General features: G+C 36.9%; 1 protein-coding gene and 1 long non-coding RNA gene across 5 annotated transcripts; one reads left to right on the top strand and one right to left on the bottom strand.

The window, feature by feature from the left end:
- Positions 1 to 268: 268 nt before the first annotated feature.
- Positions 269 to 20,372, top strand: LOC136789715 (uncharacterized). Its single transcript, XR_010828637.1, has 3 exons — positions 269 to 1,202; positions 3,456 to 3,677; positions 19,279 to 20,372. It is a non-coding gene; the product is annotated as an uncharacterized lncRNA (long non-coding RNA).
- LOC136789700 (coiled-coil domain-containing protein 138-like) lies at positions 7,575 to 23,858 on the bottom strand. 4 transcript variants are annotated; one of them, XR_010828618.1, is made up of 9 exons: positions 23,817 to 23,858; positions 23,631 to 23,741; positions 22,103 to 22,258; positions 21,189 to 21,305; positions 20,057 to 20,255; positions 17,889 to 18,071; positions 13,914 to 13,982; positions 13,271 to 13,567; positions 11,123 to 11,260 (listed from the first exon to the last, which is right to left on the bottom strand). XR_010828618.1 is itself a non-coding variant. In XM_066990492.1 (8 exons), the coding sequence occupies exons 1-8, from the start codon at positions 23,841 to 23,843 to the stop codon at positions 9,722 to 9,724; spliced, it is 1,101 nt and encodes a 366-aa protein (XP_066846593.1). In that variant the 5' UTR covers positions 23,844 to 23,858; the 3' UTR covers positions 7,575 to 9,721. The 4 variants fall into 4 exon arrangements, 3 of the variants coding, with proteins under 3 accessions (XP_066846593.1, XP_066846594.1, XP_066846595.1); XM_066990492.1 differs by lacking the exons at positions 13,271 to 13,567; positions 13,914 to 13,982 and adding an exon at positions 7,575 to 9,890 and having other exon boundaries at positions 11,122 to 11,260; XM_066990493.1 differs by lacking the exon at positions 11,123 to 11,260 and having other exon boundaries at positions 12,349 to 13,567.
- Positions 23,859 to 25,532: the final 1,674 nt, after the last annotated feature.

Genomic DNA, 25,532 nt, shown 5'->3' with positions numbered 1-25,532 from the left:
TTATTGTGATATGATTTATAAAGCATAGCACCTGTTACCTCAGGCACTAATTTATCATTATCAACCACTCTTCAAGGACAGAAAAATGTTGATTCCTTTTTGGTAGTGTTCTGTGAAACTAGACTGTCTGAATACTTATATTATGGAATAATGATAAGGAGCCTTTGCATGCTCTGCAGCAGAAGACATCAGTGATTCGTTGTTATACAGATCATACCTAGGCATCTCATTTGTCCATCACATTTAAAAGAAAAAAAAAAAAAAAAAGAATCCATTTTTCTTGTTGGTAAAAGGGGCTGCTCTAAACACAAGTCTACAATAGGCTACATTCAGGTTAGTATCGCGAGAAACAGCCCAGGAATACACAATGACTTTCCAACTTAATCCACCACATAGAAGTAAATCAGGAACAAGTAACACTAAGGACATATAAGTAGAAAGGCTGAAACTGAAAACGGGAAGGAAGTGGAGTTAGGCTGTGTTTCTGAAATTTGGCCTTGGTGTGCAAGGCTGCTCTGAAAAAAGTTAGTCGTGCTTCAATGGAAACTAGGAGGACATCAAGCTGTTACATTTTGGGAAGGACCAGGGAATGACAAAGTTTTGTTTATTTGCATTTCTTATATAAATAGCTCCTGAATCCACATACTAGAATAATATTTCTTCCGAAGGACAAAACCCGTCTGGCAGCATTAATTATCTCTGACCTTCTTCAAAGGCATATTACTTTTCCAAAAAGCTGATGTGTGGGTGGAATATTATGCTCCTTTCTGAAACTTTTACCACGTGATACCTTTTTTCCTGTAAGCTGGATCACATATTTTTATTTCTTTTCTCCATAATTAACCACATCGAGGATGCCATTTTATGGAGCTGAAGATGACCTTAAAGATATCTAATTAGTAGGGATGTTGTCTTGTGCTGAGCTTTCACAGCTACTGTTAGCAGTATCCCAGCCACCAAGCCTACAGCCCTAGCTTGTGCACATCTACCAGAGCAGTTACTTTCCATTAAGTTGCACTGATCAGAGATGTCATTTATTACAGATATATGGCTTGCTGGATCTCTTTTTCTCAGGTAATTGACTGTGACATTGATCAGAATGTCTTGTTATGTTATGTCTTATTCTTCTTTTTTTTTCAGGACCATCCACTCAAAACCAAAAGAAACAAAACAAAAAGAAAGTAGCCACAAGCAAGCAAACAGTAAGTGCCTATGTTCAAAATTCTCTCTTGTAGTAGTGATTAGGTAGTCAGAAATATCCAAGATGCTTTCAAAATTATGGAAAGAAAAAAAAAGAAAAAAAAGGAAAGTCTAATTAAGGAGAACCATGGTCAGAAGACTGCTTTACAGACTTTCATCAACCCCAAATGTTTCTAGTTTTGACAATGGATAGTGGTGGTTTGGACACAGCACATTACAAGAGTCAGCGTAACACAAAGATGCCTTTGCCCATCACAGCATTTTTCCGGGGATGCTGAAGGAAGGTAGGAACACACCATAGCGCAGCACCATTCCTTTCAGAGTAACTTTTGCGAGTTTTAAAAATGTGAGTGCTATGTTATTACTAGGAGCACAGAGGGGCACTACTTTATCACGGTAATTCCTCTAGCCGTTTACAAAGTGAAGGTTTACCAAATTTCATAGACCAAATTTTCACACTTTCTAGACTAAATTTAAATACGTTATCATGAAGATAAATGCTTTCTACCAGGAAATCAATCACTGAAGTCATTTAACTTTTGGGTGAAAAATTCAGTACATAATTGAAGGATCCATTGTCATACCTCTGAATTATGAGCTCTGCTTACAGTCTCTTTTAAATCTGGTCTGGTAAGTAAAATGATATATTTAAGACATTTATGCTGATCATGAATAAAGTTTTTCGAAAAAAATGTTGCCTTCAGCATACTTTCACCTTTCTGGTTCATTTATCTGCTAGAAGATACTTTTTGCCAAGATGATAGATTAAATTCAGTTATGCAAAATTTAAATTAAAAAAAAAAAAAAAAGATGTAAGCCAGTCATGTTCAGGGGAACAAGGAAGGGAACGACGAAATACTGCTTTAAAGGACAGACCTTTCGTCAGGTGGGAGGTTAAAAATATGAAGGAAGGAAGCACAACTACAAGTGCCCAGGCTGGGCACTGTTAGCCTAGTTCATTTAGATCTGCCATGCTTCTGTAAATACCACTGTCTGCTGTCCAGGGAGCTGTCTTTCTTACAGATTTGCCCAGTTTAGACTTTGTAAATCTTGTCTAAAACACTGTCTTGACTGTTTTGACAGGAAGCCTTCAATAAACAGCAAGGGGGATTACAACACGAATTATGCAATATATAGGTTTGGGAAAAAAAAAAAAAAGGTATTTTTCTCCCTGTTTGGAAGGCTTTTCTGGGATGAGAACTATCATAATACGAGCAGAAGCAATACTCACTTCAACTTTCCTAATGAAGGCTCCCACAGCTGTTCTAAAAAGCAGCAACATAAAATTTGGGGTCAGTTCTTTATCACCCTTTAAAGTGACAAGGTGTGACTACCAGAAACTTGCTACCGTCATCAGCATGAAATGAAGGTAATTGCTTCTGGGGACCTAGGTGCAGCAAGACAGAGCAGACTGCAGCTGGCTCAAAGCTACATGTTCTGACTGATCAGCTGTCTGCTGCCAGCAAGTGTAGGAGTCCCCGTCTCTCTTTTAAGTGAGAGCATTCATAAGGTTTCTCTCTTCTCAAACAAATTTTCTCACCATTAGTTGATAACTTCCCTTGCCTGCTACCAAATCTGGCTGGAAGCAGCTTGCATGTTCAAAATAGCATGACACTTTTGGGGGATGCAGACGGACAATGATCCCATAAACCGTGTTTCTTTAGGAAATCAGGAACCAGGGGGAATAGCTAGTTGGTTACCTCTGTCAAATGTCTCTTGTTGCAGATAATCTTCCAACAGAAGGATAAAGTAGTAGAAACTCACGCTCACATTACAGTACCCAAATGCTGCAAAAGCAGCAAAAAGCAGGCAGTTCTAGGTTCCATCTGAAAAGGAAAGACTACAAAGAGATCCCCCAAGCATGACCAATCTGACAGAAATTTATTCGTCATCTGACTTCAGCATTTATCCAGTAGAAGTGTATCACACAGGACAAAAGATCCACAGAGGGACACATCAGAAAACTGGAAACAGGGCCTTTTGTTTAATTTTTAGTTAGGCAAACAGGCAAAGCAAAACCTTTTAAAATAGTGCAATAGTGCTTGATATTGCCACTGAGGGCTATCTCCCATCTTTAGGTTTCCTCCTGCCGCTGCTCCTAACCTGTTCCGAGTTCACTGGGTGAACTAGGAACAAACTGCCCATTGTCGGAGGCTGCAGAGGAAAGCACTGCTGGGACCTCCTCATCTTCCTCCCCCTGAGACTTGGTGTACAGCACCAGCCCAACCTCCTCTCTCATCCACTTTCTCTTACAGACCTGTTGATCCCATGCGTGCAATCGTATTGCTCCGGCATGTTACTGGAGAGAGGGAGACATGCCCCTAGGCCGAAGCTCCTTCCCCTTCCCCACAACCCCCTGCTCATTGCTGGAACAGAGGCCGCCAAAGAACCTCGGGGGAATGACAGCAAAATGGGGATGTTCGAGCAAGGCCTCAACACGGACCGGCATGGACAGCCAGGCCGGGCTGCCCTACAAGGTTGGTATTCAGGACACTGCAACAAGCAGGTGTGTACAAAACTCAATGTAGCAAACATTTGGAAATGCAAATATAGAAATACAGTAATTTTAGTATGATAGTTTGCTGGTATCTACTTCTGCCTCCTAATGACAAAGGTAAGAGAGGTTATCTATGCTTCTAAGTTACGCACCATTATTAGTTAGCTTAGTTACTGTAGATGATCAATGAAAAATTGAACCAGAATAGCTCAAAAATTTCCAGTCATTTCTGATCATGCTAGTTCCATTTATTCCTAGACTATTTTCCTTAAAGTCTCTGATCCTGAAATCACATTGTTCTAAGAGTCTCATTTGCATTTATAGTCCGCATGTCCCATAAGTAAAAGCATATTTACCAGTGCAATCCAACACAAACTATAAAAGAGATAGCAAATAAAAACAATACAAAATTCATCTTTTTTTTTTCCTACCCTTATCTAGTAGGATTCACAAATATTTCTGCATTAACAGAATTGATTAGTGATTAATTCAGGAACAGATATGACATAGTTTACATTTTTAAAAGATTTTCACAGAATATTATTATGACACTTAATAAAGGATTAGTATAAATTGTCTCTCACAACTGGTTTAAAAAATTAGTTCTGAAATGACAAGTCCAGCTTCCATATAACTCTACTGAAGTCTGACTTTCATTTTTTTTACATGAAAGAATCAAATGACCACTAACTGTCTGCACATCCAAACACTGTTACACTGAGTCAAAAATCACATGTGCATTCTGGAACTTAACAATAGTTGCTATATTTATAGAACTATCTATTCTTCATAAGACACTCCAAATTCATTTGTATAATTCATTTGTCGATTTCTAGTACATTTAAGGTTTACTTTAATATGAATGGAAATTGAGCACTGCTATTTTTCTTTGCAGCTCTGTTAAAATTTACTTAAGATCAAAATCATTAGTCTCATCCTTAGTCAAATCCTTCATTAATTTAATTATATTAACATTTAACAGGTTCACTTTTTAAATTTAATTTTAACATAAACACTCAATATAACAAAAATTGAAAATTAACAGTGATTCACTTCTTCTAACAGTGAACACTTACTAGATGGTTACAGGCTCTTCAGGAGGGACAGGCAGGGTAGGCGAGGTGGTGGGGTGGCGATGTATGTGAAGCATGGGCTGGACTGTGTGGAACTTCAAGTTGGCAATGGCAAAGTTGAGAGCCTCTGGGTAAGGATTAAGGGACAAACAAATAAAGGGGATGTCATTGTGGGAGTCTATTACAGACCAACCAGCCAGGAAGACAACACCGATGAATTATTCTTTGCGGAACTAAGAGATGCTTCCAGCTCAACTCCCCTTGTCCTTATGGGGGACTTCAACTTGCCAGACATCAACTGGGATCACCACATGGCTGACAGGAGCAAGTCCAGGAGGTTCATAAAGCACCTAGATGATTACTTCTTGGTGCAGGTGCTAAGGGAGCCAACAAGGAAAGGTGCCCTCCTAGATCTGTTGCTGGAGAAGAGAGAGGGTCTTGTGGGGGATGTGGCAATTGGCAGCCTTCTCGGTCATAGTGACCATGAAGTGGTTGAGTTTAAAATTTATGGCGACAGAAGGAAAACTGCCACCAAAACCTCAGCCCTGGATATGGGGAAAGCAGACTTCAGGCTGCTCAGGGAACTAGTCAGCAAGGTCCCCTGGGAAACTGCTTTTGAAGGTATTGGCGTCCATCAGTGCTGGTCAGTCTTTAAGCACTGCCTCCTAAAAGCACAAGATCAGGCAATTCCAAAATATCGGAAGTCAGGCAAGCAGGGCAGAAGGCCAGCCTGGCTGACCAGGGATCTTCTACTGAAGCCTAGGTGAAAAAAGAAAATGTATGGTTGCTGGAAGGAGGGTCAGACAACATGGAAGGAATACAGGGACACTATTCGCGTTTGTAGGCAGAAAATTCATGTAGCCAAAGCCCAACTACAGTTGAAGCTGGCCATGTCTGTGGGAGACAACAAAAAGGTTTTTTTTAGATATGTGAACAGAAAAAGGAGGACCAAAGAAAACATAGGTCCGCTACTTGATGGGGAAGGTCTCCTCACAGACAAGGACATAGGCAAAGCAGAGACTTTTAATGCTTTCTTCGCCTCTGTCTTCAACGCTGATGATGGGCTTCGGGACCCAGGGTGCCCTGAGCTGGAGGACCATGATGGTGGGAATGATAAACTCCCAACCGACCCTGAACATGTGCGGGATTTGCTGCTCCACCTGGATCCATACAAGTCCATGGGTCCGGTTGGGATTCATCCCACGGTGCTTAAAGAGCTGGCTGACATCATTGTGGGACCTCTCTCAATTATTTTTCAATGGTCTTGGGAATCTGGAGAGGTCCCAGTAGACTGGAAGCTGGCAAATGTTGTGCCAATTTTCAAGAAGGGCAAGAAAGAAGACGCTAGCAATTATAGGCCTGTCAGTCTCACGTCAGTGCCTGGTAAAATTATGGAGAGGATGATCCTTGAAGTTATTGAAGCGCACCTGGGGGACAATGCAGTCATTGGTCCCAGCCAACATGGGTTCATGAGGGGTAGGTCCTGCCTAACAAATCTGATTTCCTTTTATGATAAGATCACCCATCTAGTTGACCAAGGGAAACCAGCTGATGTGATCTTTTTGGACTTCAGCAAAGCTTTTGACACGGTTTCCCATAGGACCCTACTGGACAAAATGTCCAGCATACAACTTAACAAAAACATCATATGATGGGTGAGCAATTGGCTGATGCGCAGGGCTCAAAGGGTTGTGGTAAATGGGGCCACATCAGGCTGGCGGATGGTCATTAGTGGGGTCCCCTAAGGCTCCATTTTAGGGCCAGTCCTCTTCAATGTTTTTATAAATGATTTGGATGTAGGACTAGAAGGGGTTTTGAGCATATTTGCCAACGGCACCAAAATTAGAGGAGTTGTAGACTCTGCTGAAAGTGGAAAGGCCTTGCAGAGGGATCTGGACAGATTGGAGAGCTGGGTGATCACCAACCACATGAAGTTTAACAAAAGAAAATGCCAGGTCCTGCAGCTGGGACAGGGCAACCCCAGCTATACGTACAGACTGGGTGACGAGACGCTGGAGAGCAGCCCCGCAGAGAGGGATCTGGGGGTTGTGGTTGACAGCAAGTTGAATATGAGCCAGCAGTGTGCCCTGGCAGCCAGGAGGGCCAACCGTATCCTGGGGTGCATCAAGCACGGCATCGCTAGTCGGTCGAGGGAAGTGATTGTCTCACTCTGCTCTGTGCTGGTGCGGCCTCCCCTCGAGTACTGTGTGCAGTTCTGGGCACCACAGTACAAGAAGGACATTAAACTGTTGGAGAGTGTCCAGAGGAAGGCAACAAAGATGGTGAAGGGCCTAGAGGGGAAGACATATGAGGAGCGGCTGAGGGCACTGGGCCTGTTCAGCCTGGAGGAGGCTGAGGGGGGACCTCATCACAGTCTACAGATTCCTCATGAGGGGGAGTGGAGGGGCAGGCACCAACCTATTCTCCGTAATAACCAGTGACAGGACCTGCAGGAACGATGTTAAGCTGAGGCAGGGGAAGTTTAGGCTAGACATCAGGAAGAGGTTCTTCACCGAGAGGGTGGTCGCACACTGGGACAGGCTCCCCAGCGAAGCACTCACTGCACCAAGCCTGTCTGAATTTAAGAAGCAATTGGACTGTGCACGTAGTCACATGGTCTGTGTGGTGCCAGGAGTTGGACTCAATGATCCTTATGGGTCCCTTCCAACTTGGGATATTCTGTGATTCTATGATTCTACTTGTTGTGGTTTAACCCAGCAGGCAGCTGAGCACCACACAGCTGTTTGCTCACTCCCCACTCTGGGATGGGGGAGAGAATCAGAAAAAAAGTCAAACTCATGGGCTGAGATTAAGACAGTTTAATAGGACAAAAAATAAAGGGGAAATAATAATTGTATACATATATACATATACACAAAGCAAGTGATGCGTAACACAACTGCTCACCACCTGCCGACTGATGCCCAGCCAGTCCCTGAGCAGCAGCACCTGCCCCCCAGCCAACCCCCCCAGTTTATTGCTCAGCATGACACCACATGGTGTGAGACATCTCTTTGGCCATCTTACATCACCTGTCCTGGCTGTGTCCCCTCCCAGCAGGGCCGCACAAGGAGCTGAACAGTCCTTGGCTCTGTGTGAGCACTGCTCCGCAACAACTAAAACATCGGTTTGTTATCAGCATTAACAATAACAGCCACTATGAAGAAAATTAACCATATCCTAGCCAAAACCAGGACACTACTATATATAAACCACAAGAGACTTTGGTCTTTGGCACATACTCTATGTGCCTCTTTACCACATTATCTTTGCCACTATTAAAAAATACATTTAGTTTCTTAAGTTGGCACCATAAGGAAGAGTAGTAAGTTATCAAACAGTAATGAAGACTGAAAGCCAAGAACAGAACATTGATGTGGATATAGAAAAGCCAACAATTTTCTATAGTTTTGTTTGTTTTTTTTTTTTTCTTGTTTATTTTCTAGCATTATAATGACTAAGCAGGCAGAGCAGCACATGAGGACTAGAAATACAATTCCTAAATAAGAGGATTTTGTCTCCAGCTGAAAGTATATGGATGCTTTTGCACTGCTGGTAAATCTGACAAATGTGAAATTACTGATAAAGAAATACTTATTCCAAAACATAATCCATTGTTGGCAAAAGCTTTTATCTACTATTAGTATTATTTAAATTTACCTAAATTGTTTTCCCACCAACAGAGTTCATGCTGCTTGCTCTCTCTTCCAGACAGAAGAGACAGTACTACGTCTGGTACTTGGTGCCAGGTCTGATGTAGAATCTTTTCATAGAAAAGTTTGTCATAAATGAAAGTCAGATTGCTTGAAAAAAAATATTGCTTTCAATTTCAATCCACTTTCAAAGACTTAAAGACTTTTGGTAAAAAAAAGACACAGGAAAAACAAGAAAAAATGTAAGAAAATGAGAAGTAAACCTGTTTGAAGTTTTATACTGACTGCCAGTGTTAGTCAAAGACTAACATACAACAGATCTTTACATTTTAATTGCAGTTTCAATTTTACAATTAAATTTTCTGTAGTTACAGTACAAAAGATGAATCAGAAATTAGAAATGGAAGATTAAGTTGAAATTTTAGAAAGTATCCCGTTTCCTACATATACAAAATTCCGAACACTGAATTGTGACAGACTAAGAATATATTCAAGCACATTCAGAAAGGAAATGTGGGTACTAAGAGACCAAATGGGAACTGAATTGGAAATTAATATAAAATACATTAGTAGCATTGAAGTATAATATTATTATCAGGGATTGCTATAGCCAGGCATTTAAAGAAATGTTTATAGGTTACGTTTTCAGGGACATTACAATGCAAAGTTACATGAGAAGTTCACATAAAGCAGGACAAAATACTAGATATTACAAAAACACAGGTAAAGAGCAAATGCCAAGAAATTACAAAATTAAAGTAACTAAAAAATTCTCATTTGATACCTCAAGTTTACTGCAATCAAAATTTGGTTTTAATCACTAAAACTCTAATTATCTGAAAGATAATTTGATAAAATACTTGCCTGTTACTTATCAACCATAGGAATCAATCAATGAATTCATAAAACTCTCTGAAGAGTAAAAAGGAAGTAAAATTTCTGCCTGTATGGAAAGGTTGGTATTAGTGATCTGCTTACTCAGGACACGCAACTTTAGCTGAATGGATCCAATTTCTTAGACTGTATGAGTCACTCAGGACAGCAGCATTATGTCACAAAGTATGAAAGAAAGAAATTTAGCATATTACAGTTTTTCACTTTCCTATTCATGAATGAGGGAAATATCATTACGATTCTACATGATACAAAGTAACTTACAGAATACAGAGGTTTTGATGAACAATTTTATTGAAAGCACTAAAAACAATAAATAAATAAATAAATAAATTACTTTTTGAACTACAATAGAGAGTTGGCATACATTACACAGAACAACAATTCTCAAAAGATAGTGCTAGTCACTTTTGCTTAGACTCGAGTCTAGCACTGTTGCTCTCTGCCACTCCCAAATTATACAGAATTACTCTGAGGTCTACGCAGAAGTGATGGTGATCAGGATGTGTTGTCCTGAGAAGTTCTTTGATCACTTCGGGAAGCGCAAACGATTCAAACATCTTCTTATTGCTTCTGCAAAAGATTTAACATAGAATAATTGACATAAGATAATTGACAAGTTTCAACTTAACAGTAAAGATTTTACAGATCTATTATCTATCAGTTAAAAAAAAATTATATTGGGAGCTTCACATAACTCTGTCTCTAAGCAGAAAATTATCAATGCATTGTAAGAAAAATCTTGACAAAAATCATCAAGAACTATGCTTTCTCTTGACTAAATGGTATTTACATGTAGTACAGTGGAAGATCAAGGAAAACCTGTAAAAAGGTTTCCCCAATTAGAAGCAAGATTTCAGAAACAGGACACGTACAGAAAATCCACAATAACATCAAGGCAAATATAGTAATGAACTACTACAAAACCAAGGGTAAAAAATTTACTTTAAAGAATATATCAAAGTTCATTTTTTAAGATTCATGGCACTACCTGTGAGGTTGTCTTTTAATTAAAAAATTTAAAAATCTGGATTTCTGAGTACACTTTTAGTTTATTTCCAATGAAAAATATGATTTAAATTAGAGTATTTTACAGGAAAACTTTTTTTCCCCCCGAGTTCAATTTTGTTCCTAAGAAAAATCAAACTAAACCCTCAGTTTTGCAAATAACTAACTCTAATGTAAGCTACGGTTTAGTGTAAATACCTGCTTTTGTAAATGAAACAATCCCATTAAATAATGCACATCAATGGAACTCAGCAGCATTCTACCACTGACATGTTGAAGATCTTTGTTACAATAAATTAGTAACCAACAAGCAACGGAAACCTATTTTGTAAAGGTTAACATTCCCCCAAAGTCTTATATGGCTCAAGACCTTAAACTCTGTTTTTTTTTGATAGAGATGAAAATTGACAAAACTTAAATTTAAGTCACATACAAAACAATTTTCAGAGGACATTTTTACCAAGTAACTCGGTAAAACTGAAGGTCGGGGGGAAGAAAAGAAGGGTTTTCTTCTAAGCATTCTTGTCATCTAAATAAATAAGGAATATATGTTCTTTAGGCTAGTTATTTTTTAGTTCATATTCTGAACTACACAGATTTATAGGCAAATTGAGAGACTCATCTTACATATCTGTGACAAACATTTTAAACATAATTGCTAACAATGAAAGTCCAGTATTATTTGTATTGGAGCAAATGAACGTCAAAACAGAGATGAGCTTTTTAAAAAAAGAGAAATGTCCCCAAGTTCAGTGATCTAATGGTAATTAACAGAAAAACAGTAATAAAGGATTACTTTATTTCGGAGAGTTTCCGTAGCATAAAACAAATCTTTTTCAAAAAGCACATGTCTAGTCCGGGATTCTGAAGCAATTCAGAACAAGCACGGAAAACGGATTCAGTACTGCAGTATTCCAGGAAAAGCTGTAAGCAATCTGTAAAAGAAAATAATTAAAAAGTTTCATCACAGAACTTGGTGCAGGGAAAAATAAATCATTGATTTATAGCTTTTGAGGGCTTTATATGCCTCATGTTGTGCAACCATGAGAACAATGTAATAACTGGGTATATTCCAGGCATGTGACGCAAAAATCAGGTAAAACTAAGAACTAAAAACCACCCAAGTTCCTAAGAGTTCTGATGTCACCAGCACTTGTGGTATTAAAACAAGGCCTATTCCCCTAAAAACAAAGGAAAATAGGACACTGAACAATTTTAAACTCAAATTAAAAAATCTTATCTTCAACATGTTTATTCAATGTTAGTTGATCATGATCCTTTTCTTATGATTACATGAGGAGAACACTAAGCTATGCTAAAAAGACTCAAAAGGAAATATTTTAAGCTGCTGCAAAATGATGTACAGAAATAGTACCTGTAGACACTGATGTGATACTAGACAGCCTTTCATTATCAAAATACTGTCACTGTGCTGTTTCAAGACAGGCAGAATAGTAATTGAGAGGTCAGAGTTGGATAAGAACACCTGAATATCGAAACAATTCCTGTAAAATGCTGGATAATTTTTTAACATGGCCATATTGTATAATCTTTTCCATTTATCCTGCTCTCCAAAACTCAGTCAATTTAGAATAAAGTAAAATCTGTTCCCTTGTGTTGTTTCACTCTTGATTCTAATAGTACAGACTGATTTATAGCAACACCATAAAGAACATAAGTAATGATTTAATAGGTAACAGAACTGAACAAATTTGTTAGGAATCCAACAAAAGTCACTATTCACTGCGCTCTGCCCTTAGTGTATAAACACACTTGGTATGCCCCAGGATAAGTTACTTAGAATATGCCATTAAATTAATAGTTATTGTAATATTATTCTACTTTTACTGTAGAAGGAGGTCCTACAATTTATTCCTATAAATATCCACAAAATGCCTTAAATTCCTTTTTGTAGGTGTAAACAAATACCATATTCAGCTTACCTGGGCATTTTTTTGCTGGCTTGTTCTTACTGGTCTTAAAAATACTGTATTATTTTATTATTAAAAATTCTGGTCTTAAGGTATCTTAAAAATACTTTATTAATATATATATACACACATATACACACAGATACACTGTAAGAATGTTTTAACTGTGAGGTTTATAAAACAATATAAAAAATATGCTGAGGGATTTTTACTATAAAACAGAAGAGCCAAGGTGGAAATAATATCTCAAGTCTCACAAAGTTCAATTACGTGAAAGCAAACTGATAAAGACATGCATTTAAAGAGATTTTTCATACATCGTTTATATATTCATTTCAAATAAGCTTTTGCAGAATATATTTTAAATCATCAAAAATGTACAAAGTAAGCATATAATTTAAATGCCTGTCTATCTGATGAACTGGAAGAATAAAAACTGTATATTTTTAAATATTTTTGTTTCATCTCTGCACAGATTTTGTTTTTATTAACTACTGTAGAAAAACTAAATTGGAATCTATCCTGTCAGGATTTGACACAATTTTAAATAATCTGCAAAAGCCTCCCATTGTAACCATAAAAAAATGCAGCATTTTGTAGCTACATTAACTTAACTTGATTGGTAGACTGCAATGAACAATGACCAATTTATCACTGTTGACAGAATTCATCTGAAATTTACCCTCAAAGTAATCAGTCACTCACAGCATCAAATCTCACCAGCTATAGTTATTCAGAAAATTCTGTTTTATAGCTAAAGCTCTGTCACCTCAGAAAATGAAGACTGTCAGGAACACCAGCTTGAAGTTCATGTTTTCACAAATTAACCATTACAGTTTTGCTTCATTTCTAATTGCATGTGGATCTGCCAGGAGACTGGACCAACCCAACCGAGTGATGGAAAGTTAGCTCATGGAAAAGTTACATAAGGACCACAGAAACAGAAAACACTTGAAAGAAACAGTAACAACACTGAACAGCTTCCTAATGAGCTGTTGTCTCTAACACAGTCACCTGCAAGATTGGAACCATTTGCTGAGTTTAACTCATTCTCTTGTCATCAACAGCTGGGCCTGGTAAGAGCCAGTGGTTATGGCACAACAGAGGGCAGGCAAGATAACAGTCAGCGCAAGGCCCCTCGAGTGTGGATGCCTTCGTGGGTGACCCCGAGTTAAGAGACCCCAAGGACAGCTTCAGCCCATCACCCAATACGTGTTGACCTCAGGATGGTATGAATTGCTCTTCAGCTTCCTAGATGTGCAAGACCTTCACGCAGCTGTGACACGGGATGTACGGGAGACCAGCGCCATTCTCAAATGACAATCACACACACACAAAAAAAAAAGCAATAAAAAAGGTTAAAAATAGAACAGGATTCCTTATGTCACAGAAGTCAGTTGGACTGAACAGAAGTTTACAAGGAACAGAAAAGACCAGAACAAAAACCTACACCTTGGAGGCCAGGAACTACCTTTATAACAAGACAGATTGTATGAAAAGTTGTTCTTTTTTAACAAGGTCTAACAACCCCTCACCCCCCCATAAAAGCAGAAGGTCTGCCAGCCACAGAAGTAAAAATATCAAAAAATAACTAGTAAGGCCCGCACAAGAAAGATGGGACAGAAGATAAAGGCATTTTAGTCTTTTGGGTGCACACCTTGGCTAGTTTGCTGGTTTGCAGGAAATCTATCTTGATGGAAAGGACAAGGAAGGACAAGCCCCAAACCTGTAATTCCAAAAGAGCCCTTTAGGCAGGGACACCACAGCAGACCTCAGGAATCTGAAAGAAACGTTAGCTGGATTTTATGACAAGGAAAGTTAGACAGTTGTTGCTAACAAGTTGGGAAGTGGCACTTTGTGAAGAGGGAACAGCCAATGTAATACATGTATGTAGGACATGTACAAAAAAAACCAAACCAATCTGAACATATTCATGCCCTTCAATAAAACTCCCAAGACATTTTCAGAAACTAAAGACAGAAGTGTGCTATAGGTTTATGCAGCATTACATGCAATATCATTGTATTGGAGAAGATGGGGATTAGAAAAAGAACTGGAAGGTGTGTAAGGAGTTGGCTAAAAAGAAAGCAAACCATCTGGCTTTGAAAAGTGAACTTCTAGTTTTAAACGGTCTAGTTTTAAACAGCAACCAATATGGTCTGACCGTTGAAGAGTGATTCTAATGAGGCCTTAGAGAGAAAAACACCATTCCACAAATAACCTAGATAGCCTGTAAATCGCAGCTATACACTATTCGGGGTTACTTTGTTTAGTAAACCAGAAAAAGCCTAACGACCTACTAGAATCACTAAAGGAATCACAACTCTCTCTTCCAGGTGGAAACCTAAAAGAGCTTTGTTCCAACAATTCTTCTGTCCTTGCCTGCCTTATTTCCTCTGTTCCACTCCTGCAATAACCAGCTCAGAACTAAGCACAATATTTCAAACAAGATGACAAACTCAAATAAAGTCTTAACATAATTAAACCTAACCTGAGATGCAACTCATATGATTCTGGAACATCATGTCATATAAATAAAGTCTGAACTCTTACAATACACAGGTGTTATTCAAACTGCACAAATTATACCACCTACTTCCAAAAAAAGCCCCAAGGAAAATAACCTTCTTTATAAAATTACTTCAGCTATAGCATTGGTCTCAATTTTCCTCGAATGTTACAGAGAAACATTGGCTAATAAGTACAATTGTTCTATGAGTCAAATTAAGAAAAAAAGTATTAAAATTTGGTTTTGTTCAACTGAACAGTGTTTGAGGTGCATTCAAAGTTTATCAAAGCATTAAATCTACTTTCTGTGACAATGTTATCAGATCAGGTTTTGTTATCACACCCATCTTCGGGCAGGTTCATAGCTTAAAGATCACTCAAGAATTAATTATTCCTCCACCTCTGCCTGCTGATTCCTCTCTTCCTTGTAAAAAAGAACTAGCAGAAGAAAGTAACAATCAGAAAAGTAGAAGATATTGCATATGAACACGTAACCTGAGCTGGAAAGTACCAAAGAACATACAATAACAAACTGACAGAAAGAGAAAGAAAGTACCAAACAATGTTATCTTTCAGACCTCCACCATTTCCAATTGAAACAATGGTGTCGGGACTCTCCCCTGACAGGATTCTGGATGTGAAACACCTGAACCAAAATGGGGATGGGGTACATAAAAAGCTGTGTGCCAGTAAAGATGAAGAGCAAATAAGATTATTAATTCTAATTTGCCATTAAGATACTGCATATTGACAGGAAACAGATGATACCAATACCTCAACTGTTACATTTGACGTTATGTTTTCAGTAACTGGATGCCTTATTAGCATTGTTGACGTGTGAACTAGCAAGGGAAACTTGGACACCCACTGGATCAGAAATACTACGAAGCCAAAAGGAATGATACTGCTCTAAAATCTGAAAAAATGAGTACTGAAACCAAGTCGGTCAATGGGCTTAAGCAATACTGCAGAATCTCTTATTATAATTTCTATCAAAGCACAGAAATGTCCATCTTAGGCCAATAGGTGCTTTCTTCTCATGCAGCTTAAGTAATTTCCCTCAATATATGAGGGAGTCTAGGCCTTATGTCTGGAATATGAGGACGAGAATTTTTTTTTTTTTTTTCAGGAAAAAACCTACAAGAGGGCTTCAGATAGGTCTGAAATGTATAGAACCATTAGCATATATTGCTTACTGTAACAACAGGTACATGCAGTTACAGGAAGAGGCAGTGCAAAGCATTTGGTATTTCACATCTGACTCATCTTGCAGCCTGGACAATTAAAATTTGAATCCATAAAAATACTTCACAAAAAAATAAATTAAAAAATTAAGTTATGAAAAAGAACATCTGAAAAAAATCAGTGCTTTTTTTTTCTTACTCAGTTTCTAATCACGTAAGCTGTAACGGTAATATGTTTAAACAAAAATACTGGAATAATCATATAGACTCAGAAGATTATTCCAGCAAATCGAAAGAATGCTTAGGGATTGCATATCATAGAGAAAAAATATAGACTTCGACTCCTGTTGGTCAGAGGCTGTTTCGTTGGGTAACACGTTTCCATATTTTAGTACAAGATCAGCTACTTATGACTTCATATTTAAGGCTGCATAACAATAAAGTTTTAAAATTGTGCATAAAGTCCTGTTTTAGTCTAACACAGAGAGACCTCTGAATATTCACAGCCACCTTCCAGTTTGCTTTTAATAACTTGTTCATAAGAAACATACAAAGGTATGAAATTATGATTACCTGTCAACAATACTACTTGTCATCATTAACAATTTCTTGGAAAACATTAACTATATATTGGAAAAGAACAGAATCTGACTATAGCATGTATATAGGCAATTCCTTATACCAAAGAGAAAGGCTCTGCATAAGGCTTTATATCCAGTTGCTGAAAAATAAATTCTCAATCATATGTTAATCCAATTAAGCATTAGTCCTCCTTCCCTGGTTTTGCATATATATCTTCTCTGAGAAGCAACATGGCAAAATGTGAACTTCTCACAATTTATCTCCATTATTCTTCTAAATCTAGGCATCTAGCATATCAAAATGACTACTGCTAGGTAACAGAACATGTACTGTTAGTGGAATTTTTCTTCAAAGTCATGTCAGATACCATCAACCCTGCTTAGGTTTTTCTCTCCCAGTTACTTTACCAATCAAAATTACGATGATTAGAAATACTTTGGTGTAAAAAAAACTAAACTAACCACACGGTCTGAAAGGAAGAAAACAACATCAGGTAAATCTTTCTGCCACTTATCTCACTACAAAATGGCTTCTAACTCAATGTTTTTCCATCCCAAGTTAAACACGCTTTCTATTTTCACCGCTATAGTACATGGTAACAAAATACCCCAAGCCAACAATATGTATTTCACAAATAGCAGCAGTCCCTTCTCCTCCCCTTTTCTGTTCTAAAAAAACAGCGAATGATTTTTATTCTAAGAAAAGTAACAAGGATTATTCCACACGACACTGGAATGGCTCACTAGTTTTGTGTTCATCCAGACTGTTATCAACTGATTCTTTGCCTGTATCACCTGGAAAAGCACTGTGAATAATGAGATTATTAACCCTTTTATAGGACCACACTACAGTACAATTCAGCGAAACATAACCATCTCTTACAGATGTGCCATTTCCAATTATTTGAAAGTGAAAAATGGCTAGGGGAGAGCTGTTCATGGGGGGGGAGGGGGGGAGATAAACTTTTTTTTTTTTTTTTTATCTCCACCTGCTAACAGGATTTCATGAAATGGCTGCCCTGGCACAGTCTTACTTCAAAAGAAAAATACTCATTGGCAAAACATCAGCAAGGTAAACCAGTGCAATAAACAGAAAAGCTAAACTAAATATAATAACAAAAAAATCACACCAGTAAGAAAGTAACCAGGACAATATGTAAAGCATGGATGCTGACAGCGAGAAGAGACAGACAATTCAGAAACATACTTTATATCTCTAATGAATTTAAATGACACAAATAAATGCTAATGCTAGATTAGGTTATTTATAGAGAAGCATCACGTTATTTTTTACTTGGTATTTATACTTATCTCACCTATTTTCATCATAACTTTTTTTTTTTTTTTTCAATTACTCACTTTTATCAGAGCTCCTGGCCATCTCAGTTAATGCATCAAGAGCACAAGAAAGGAGACATTTTCTGGATATAGTTAAGTGGCTTAGTACGACAGGCACACATTGGTATTGCAAAAATAACATCTTTCCTTCATCTGTTCTCAAGTCCACGCAAAGGGAACGAAATGCATGAGTCAGGTAATTCACTGAAAGATAACAGAAAACAGGGAATAAAAATTCTATAATCACAGTTCCATTAGATGATCACAAACATGTGAATATTTATCCTAAGAGTTACTGTTGCAAATATATACTAATAAAAAAAAGTTAGATGGCTGAAAATATTAATTTTATTTATTTATTTAAAGGCATACTCTGCCTATTTTTATTCCTTAAAAAAATTGTTGTGAGTGGAAAAAAAGACATGCTACAACTCACAAATTGAGCAAAATATATTTACAAACATAAAACCTTTCTAATATCTTCCTTAAGAGAGAAAAGGAAATCACAAGCTGCATAGTTTGGGACTATATTGGTTTCAACATCTGGGAAGCCTCTAATAAAGGAGTAAAAGGCTAATTCATCTGAATAAGTGCAATTACTTTCATGACAGCAACTATTCGCATTCCTTTCCATAAAAGGCTGTAGTTTAAGTTTCAGTGCATCTATGTTATATACGCATCCATTTTGGAGAGCACTAAATTATTCAGAGAATTTAGATTAAGTGAATCAATTCAATTTTCTTAATTTCATGATGTCAAATCTTCCTCAATATCTTGGAATAGCATTGATCATCCGGAGCACAGAAAATTAGGAGTAAGGCAAAAATTTATCACACAGCAAAAGTTTAATTGCAGTGCCATCTGCTGGATATTAGCATCTTGAAGGAAACAGGATATATATTTAAACTGAACATGCTGCTTTATCATCACTAGATCATTAGACACGTGGTCAGTGATGAAAATTCATACACAGTAAGTTTCAACATACATTTAATAGATTTTTTTTCCACGTTCTATAAGCTTGCAGTAAAAACCAACCATGAGAAGCTAAACTGATTCATTCTGATCAACAGCTTTCATCTGCTTACAGTTAATCTCTGCAATAAGTACTTTTTTTTGTATTGTAATTCATTTTCATCATTTTTATCAACCATTTCTAGAAATGTGAGTTTCAATTTCAGGGTAATCATCGTGCTTCACCAAAATATACTGACTGAAACTATATGATACTGAAATTGAAAATATACCGATTCTTCCCTCCAACAGCTGAAATACTGTACTTGCTTATTAATGGTGTCAGGATGGTCTTCCAGAATGTTTAAATCCTGTTTATTCTAAGCACTACCAGTATAAATACTGCACAGGTCAGTATTTTTGTCATCACTTCAACGAAAATTTTTTGTCTTTTCAGGCTCTGTTTGTTTTTAAAGAAACTCCTGCTGAGAAGAGATGCTACGGCATCCTGGAGATTGCACAAGTGGAGTAACTGTCATGAACTGAAGCAAAAGTCACTAAGAACTGTGATATCTCCAGACAAGTATGACCTTGTTTGCTTTGCCTGTTAACAAAATACATTACTATACTGCATCAGCATATAGTAGCATTTTTCAATGTTTTTCAATGTTGATAATGTTTATGGGTAGCCACTTGCAGTGACAGACTTGGTAGGAGAGGAGGGGAGACAGCAGAGAGGTAAGAGCTAGACAGACTATGAGCTTTACATCAAACTTGGACAAAGCAATGAAATTCTAGAACTCTCTGAAATTTGCTACTGATTTCAGTTTACTGAAGAGCAATTAGCTGTACCATTATATGCAGTGAAGATCTTGACAAACAAATCACTGCTAGAGTGATTGCTTGAGAGAATTACCAACATCTCTTTTCCCCTTCGTCACAAAAAACGTTGATCTCACTGACAACAATAACACATATTAAAATGACCACACAAATTATGACATGAATAATAGCAAGGTTCATACTTCCTTCCCTATATTATGCTTTATCAGGTGGTAAAATTCAAATAAAACATCCTTCACTAATAAAGCATTACAGATGCTACAGTATCATTGAACTGCTGCATTTTGTAAATTTGTTTTTCATCCAGGCACATTCCTGGAAATAAGATTTTTTAAAAAAAGGATAAAAATAAAAAGATGATAAAAAAAGACATCATAAAAACCAGAACTTACCTCGCTGAAACTTCGCTGTTTCAAGCAAAATTAAAGTTGACAGAAACCTCAAAGGCATAAAGGAGCTTGTAAAGAAAAGTACAGTTTTTGGTGTACTCTGTGTAGACTTTTCAGACCATGTTTGCAGGTTTCCCTGATGTTCTATGCCTTTGAAAATAACTTCTCCAAGTCTCTCCATTGTTGATGTCATGCTTGCATGCTGTTTCAAACAACGTGCACATTTAGTGTAAACATTAAAATACAAGAAAATCCTGTCTACTATGTATAGATATGTATGTTCCCCTAAGGATTAAATATTAAATAGCAAATGCCTTGACCATGTATTGCAATATAATCTGTACTACTTTGCGTTCCATAAGCAGTTGAACAACATTAGCACAGGGCCTTGTCAACACACACTTCACAAAAAGACAAGGTAGTCAGGACCCCTGATATGCTGACATTATTTAATTTGCCTCTGGTTCCAGAATAAAGTCAGTTCAAACTCAGCTTTAATCAACGCTGCCTACTACACTATACTCTTTTCTGAAGATGCCTGAAGCTAGATCCTACAAAAGCATTTACAGAATTAAGGTCTAAACATGAACCTTAAGAATACCGTACAGGTAAGACGTATTGGACTTTTCAACAAACTGTACAGAAATATTACTTCGGAATCAAACTTAATAACATGCTCATTTAGAATATTTTCTTATTAGCACTAGAACCACCAGCTTACAGTTCTATTCAGTTAGACACTGAGTAGAGAACAAAGAAATCAAAATTCCTTTGCTACTTTGCCACACATTGCCATCAATTTCAACAAATCTCATGCATAAAGTGAACAAAAATATATTTCTTTTCCTAGTTCACAAGTTTTGTAAGCACATAGGTAAAATATCATTCCTGAGATGCTAGACACTGCTGCAACAAAGATCACATATGTATGTAAAAATATGTTTACATACATGGTGCAAAATATAACAATGAATGTGAGAAAGTTAATTTGATGAGAATTATTTTTTCATTTGCTATGTATCTGTGGTAGGAATTTATGCTTTGCAAAGAGAGCAAAGTTTCTTTTATATATAATCCCTGAAAACATCTACTTTTCATACTCATTTATAATACAAAATATCACTCGGGAACTTACCTTATTACCAGTGTTTATCTGCCTTAGAGACCAGTAGATAAATTGAATGACAGGCATATATAGTTTAGGATCCACAAATGGCATCCACTGGAGCTGTCCAGTGACCACATGCAAAAGCTGTAAAAATACAGAATGGCAAAGTTATATGCAGTATATGAACTTACAGTATAAGCTAACCACAAGTAAAAAGCAAACAAAGAAAAACAAAACAAAACAACACTAAAGTAAAATAAACTTATTCCCAGAGTTTAACAGACTACATGTGCAAATACTCACTGTGCAGACCTGGTACAGGTAACAGAATTATATACATATACTGAATTTACATTTTACACAGGTTTACACAAAAAGTGGAAAGACATTGTGTGAGCTCAGACTCTGAAGTCTAATACCAATGGCTACAAATTTTAAATATAATGAAAAAAACACTGTAAAAGCAGATTTCCTGAACACCTCACTGATTTCCAAGCCTTGGTATCCCAAGAAAGACGGTGTTAAAAGAATTGCATGGTATCATCTTTTATAAGACATAAATTGAACTTTTAATACCTAATATCAGCACTAAAATACTTTAAATTAGATGTGTATATCTCCTTAGAAAAAAGGAATTACATACAGTATTACAGATAAAACACAAGACAAATTATCAGCTGATAAAAATGACTTAAAAGAGAAAGACAGGTGGAATCTAAAGTTCAGACTGAACAGTACACATTTCCTTAAAAATGATCTGTATGTTCCACGAATGACAAATTATCTCTTACATCTCACTGTTGGAATTAATACTGATGGACTGTCATTTTCTTTTAATTAATGTATTCAAAGCGCGTATAAAACAGGCTGACCTGTTACACTCTCAAAAATAATAAAAAGAATCTTAACATTTTAGCCTCAACAAATTCAAATGCCTTTACCTTCATACAATTTTCTGGAGTGCAGTTTTCTTTAGCACACTGAGGTTTATCATTGCCCTCTCTCTCTCCTTGTATTTCTATTTTGCTAAGGTGTTCGTTTGAGATCCAGTCCATAAGAATAGTTAAGAGGTCGTAAACTTTTGAATTCAGTAGTACCTGTAATACATCCACAACATCAGTTATTTCAGCTTTCAAGTTTATGATTTTCTAAACCACAACACCAATAGACTAAAATATATGAGTACATTAGTAATACGCAAATGCTTTATTATGTGCTTAGACAAATGTTTATGAAAGGCTTGGGAAGAATTGGGAAGAGATTTTCACATACAAAATCAATCTATTTTATAATTCTAACGAAATGCTTTAAAAAGGAAAAAGCAAATCTTTAATGATCTGTGCATGTGGAAATCCTCATTTTGATACATGTGATACACTCCTTTGCTTTATTTCATACAATCTACTTATGCTAAATTTTAACTGTGTAAGTAGCACCGTTAGAAGAATAAAGACTTCATGACATTGTCATTCTGTCCCTCTACTACAACTGTACAGAAAAACTCTGTGAAAGGTATCCAGAGGTTCCTGAAGACAGGCTGCACAAACAGCTCTTTAAAACCTTCACAGGTCTTCTTGTATCTACCTTCAGACAACTGTTCTTCTCTTCACTCAGAATTATAACTACTGATGCTGCTCATATATCACTTGCGACTAAAGTACGCTAAAACCTACGTACACAGAGAAATATGTTGGCTATATAGAGACAGTACAGTTTTAAGGCATCTGATATAGATCAAGTAGAATGGCGTGAATATCTCTCTTTCTCATTTCAGTTTAGCCTCTAGCGGGAGAAAGTCATTACCAGTCGGGAAATGTTGGCAGAGTACTAGCAGAGGACTTGCTACTGACTGGAATAACATGGAGACAGAAAGTATTTCATTAAGTGATGCAAGAAGGTATTTTAAGGAAAACAAGGTGATCCTTTTGGAACTATATATGAACACTGCATTTATCCTTTCCCACATTAAAGACCATTTCCCCAAAGTATAACAGCAGTACAATCATCTCTGGCTTATAAAATTAAAATTTGTTATCTGACTTCTCTAACTACATTTCAGCTGGTTTTATTCATAAAGGACAGTGTTGTACTGTAGCAGTAACCAGAATAAGTTTAAGATTTGCTCTGACACAGCAGAAGAAAACAGTTACAGTGCAGGCAGAATATAATTTTAATTCATAGTTGAGAGATAACATGAGAGGAAGAAGAAAACAGCTAAATAAGCAAAAAACATATACATACACAATATAAAATTCAAAAGACATTTTTAGCAACATACTTTATTCTTTCAGTTGACTGTTTCTCCCAATATAGTGTCTACCTATTCCTACTGTAATTAACTCACTAAAAAAAATCAATAAAAATTATTTTATTTTTCTAATTTCTAGCATTTTCTAATTTCTAGCAGATACATAACGTTCTACTGCCTAAAGTCTTTCACACAGATCTTTCACCTTGCCCAGTCCTTACCTTATCACTTTCTGATGCTCCTGTCTCATTTTCCTCCTTAACAGGTTTAGGTTGGCACACCACTCCTCCTGAATCATTGGACTTCTGTGCCATTACCAATGCATGCTTCTGCTACAATAAAATGTAACAATTATATTTCACTTGTTAACTATAAAGGAAGAAGGTACCTGGAAGAAGAAACCTTACCTGTAAATCATTTAACTGAGCTTGCATGCTTCTTGCTCGATTATCTAACTTCTTGTTCTGTTCGTTCGCGTCACTTAACTGAAAGAATCAAAAACCATTCAAATAGCTGTAGATTCAAAACTCACTTTTTGACTTAACCATCACATTGAAATCATTTGATGTGATTGCTAAAAGTTCAATTTTTTTCTTCTCAGCATGGACAGTGATAGAAACAAAATCACTGTCCACTTCCTCAACAAATCACGGGATGGCCGAGGTGGGAAGGGACCTCTGGAGACCATCTGGTCCAACCATCTTGTTTAAACAGGGCCACCCAGAGCAGGCTGCCCAGGACCACGTCCAAGCAGCTTGTGAAGATCTTCAAGGACGGGGACTCCTCAACCTCTCCAGGCAACCTCTGCCTGGATAAATAAAATAGTCGTGGCTCTTTGTTGACTTGCGGCCCAACCTTTCCGCTTACAGGGGAAGAATAAGCACAATACCTCTTTAGGGATATAGGCACTACGTATTTGATTACTTCTCATAAAGAAATGACACAAAAAACGGAGTGCATGTTTCAAGAATGGTCTAATGGCCTTGGAAATAAAGAGGGTGAAAGTTTTCTTCTCGCAAGAATGACACTGTCACTGACCATGCTCTGTGAGAAAAGAATACGAGGCAAACTATAACCTCCATTTAAATATAAGTAACGTACTCTATGGATACAACAAACATCCCGATCATCATGTAAGTCCTCTGTGAATACTTCAGTTTGCACAAAAGAGAAGGACAAAGATTTTACTGAGACTAGGAAGCAGATGATTTTCATCAGACTCAAGAGCATCAGAACTGCAATTCACTGAAGGAGCAATGGTCAAAAGAGTTTACGTAGCAATTTGCCTGTCAGCATTTAGGTCAGATTTAAGTCAAGTGAGAAGAAAACTTTAACTCTGTATTATTGTGAACCACTGTCTCAGCGTGTCTTTAAGAACAGAGAAAATATTCCTTTAATTAACACTTTCAAAAATAACTGAAGATACTGAGTAATCATGGAATTAGAAATACACATACTACTTTTTATTTAATAGAATCAGCAGAGCAATTCAGCACAGGGTGGCTTCCATTATAAAATACTTTCTCTCTATCCAATCTCAGTTTGCTTCAAAGGATATGGTTAGTCTTTCCTAAAATCACCTGTTGCTACAGGGTCAGGGGACTAACTCTAATTTCTTTAATACTGGAAAAGATCTGAGAGACTAAATTTCACGTGCTAGAAAATGAAGCAGAAAGTAATTACAACCATTCACACAATTCTTGTCTTACAGAAACAAAATCAGCAATTTTGCAAACAACTTGTTCAAACGTTTAAAATTGTTGACTGTAACTTCTAAAGCTACTAATAACAGGAAATAATTAATCTTGCCTGTTTTTTAAGGGAATCATTCTCATCCATCACAGACTTAAATGATGACTTCAGTTTACTATTTTCCTCAGCCACTCCTCTCAAGGTTTCTTTCATTCGGTTCATTTCGGTATCAGGTTGCTATAGAAATATCAAATGTTAAAGCATGATTAACAAGAGCGTATTTTAGAAATATCAAATGTTAAAGCATGATTAACAAGAGCGTATTTTAGAAATAATTCTCAACTAAGTTCCATTTTACTGTTAAAATAATAGGACAAACTTCCAAAGATCAAATTTGTAATTCTGCATGGTCCAATCTGCACATACAACCA

The sequence above is a fragment of the Anser cygnoides genome, chromosome 1, assembly GCF_040182565.1.
Source record: "Anser cygnoides isolate HZ-2024a breed goose chromosome 1, Taihu_goose_T2T_genome, whole genome shotgun sequence".
Lineage (NCBI taxonomy): Eukaryota > Metazoa > Chordata > Aves > Anseriformes > Anatidae > Anser > Anser cygnoides.
This window is presented reverse-complemented; position numbering and strand designations above follow the sequence as displayed.

Excerpts from the sequence above, each read along its gene's own strand:
- LOC136789700 (XM_066990492.1), bottom strand. The coding sequence starts at position 23,843 with ATGCAAGCTCAGTTAAATGATTTACAG. Across the intron at positions 23,742-23,816 it reads CTCAGTTAAATGATTTACAG|CAGAAGCATGCATTGGTAAT; the intron begins GTAAGGTTTCTT and ends ATTTTATTGTAG. Across the intron at positions 18,072-20,056 it reads AACAGCGAAGTTTCAGCGAG|TGAATTACCTGACTCATGCA; the intron begins GTAAGTTCTGGT and ends GTTATCTTTCAG.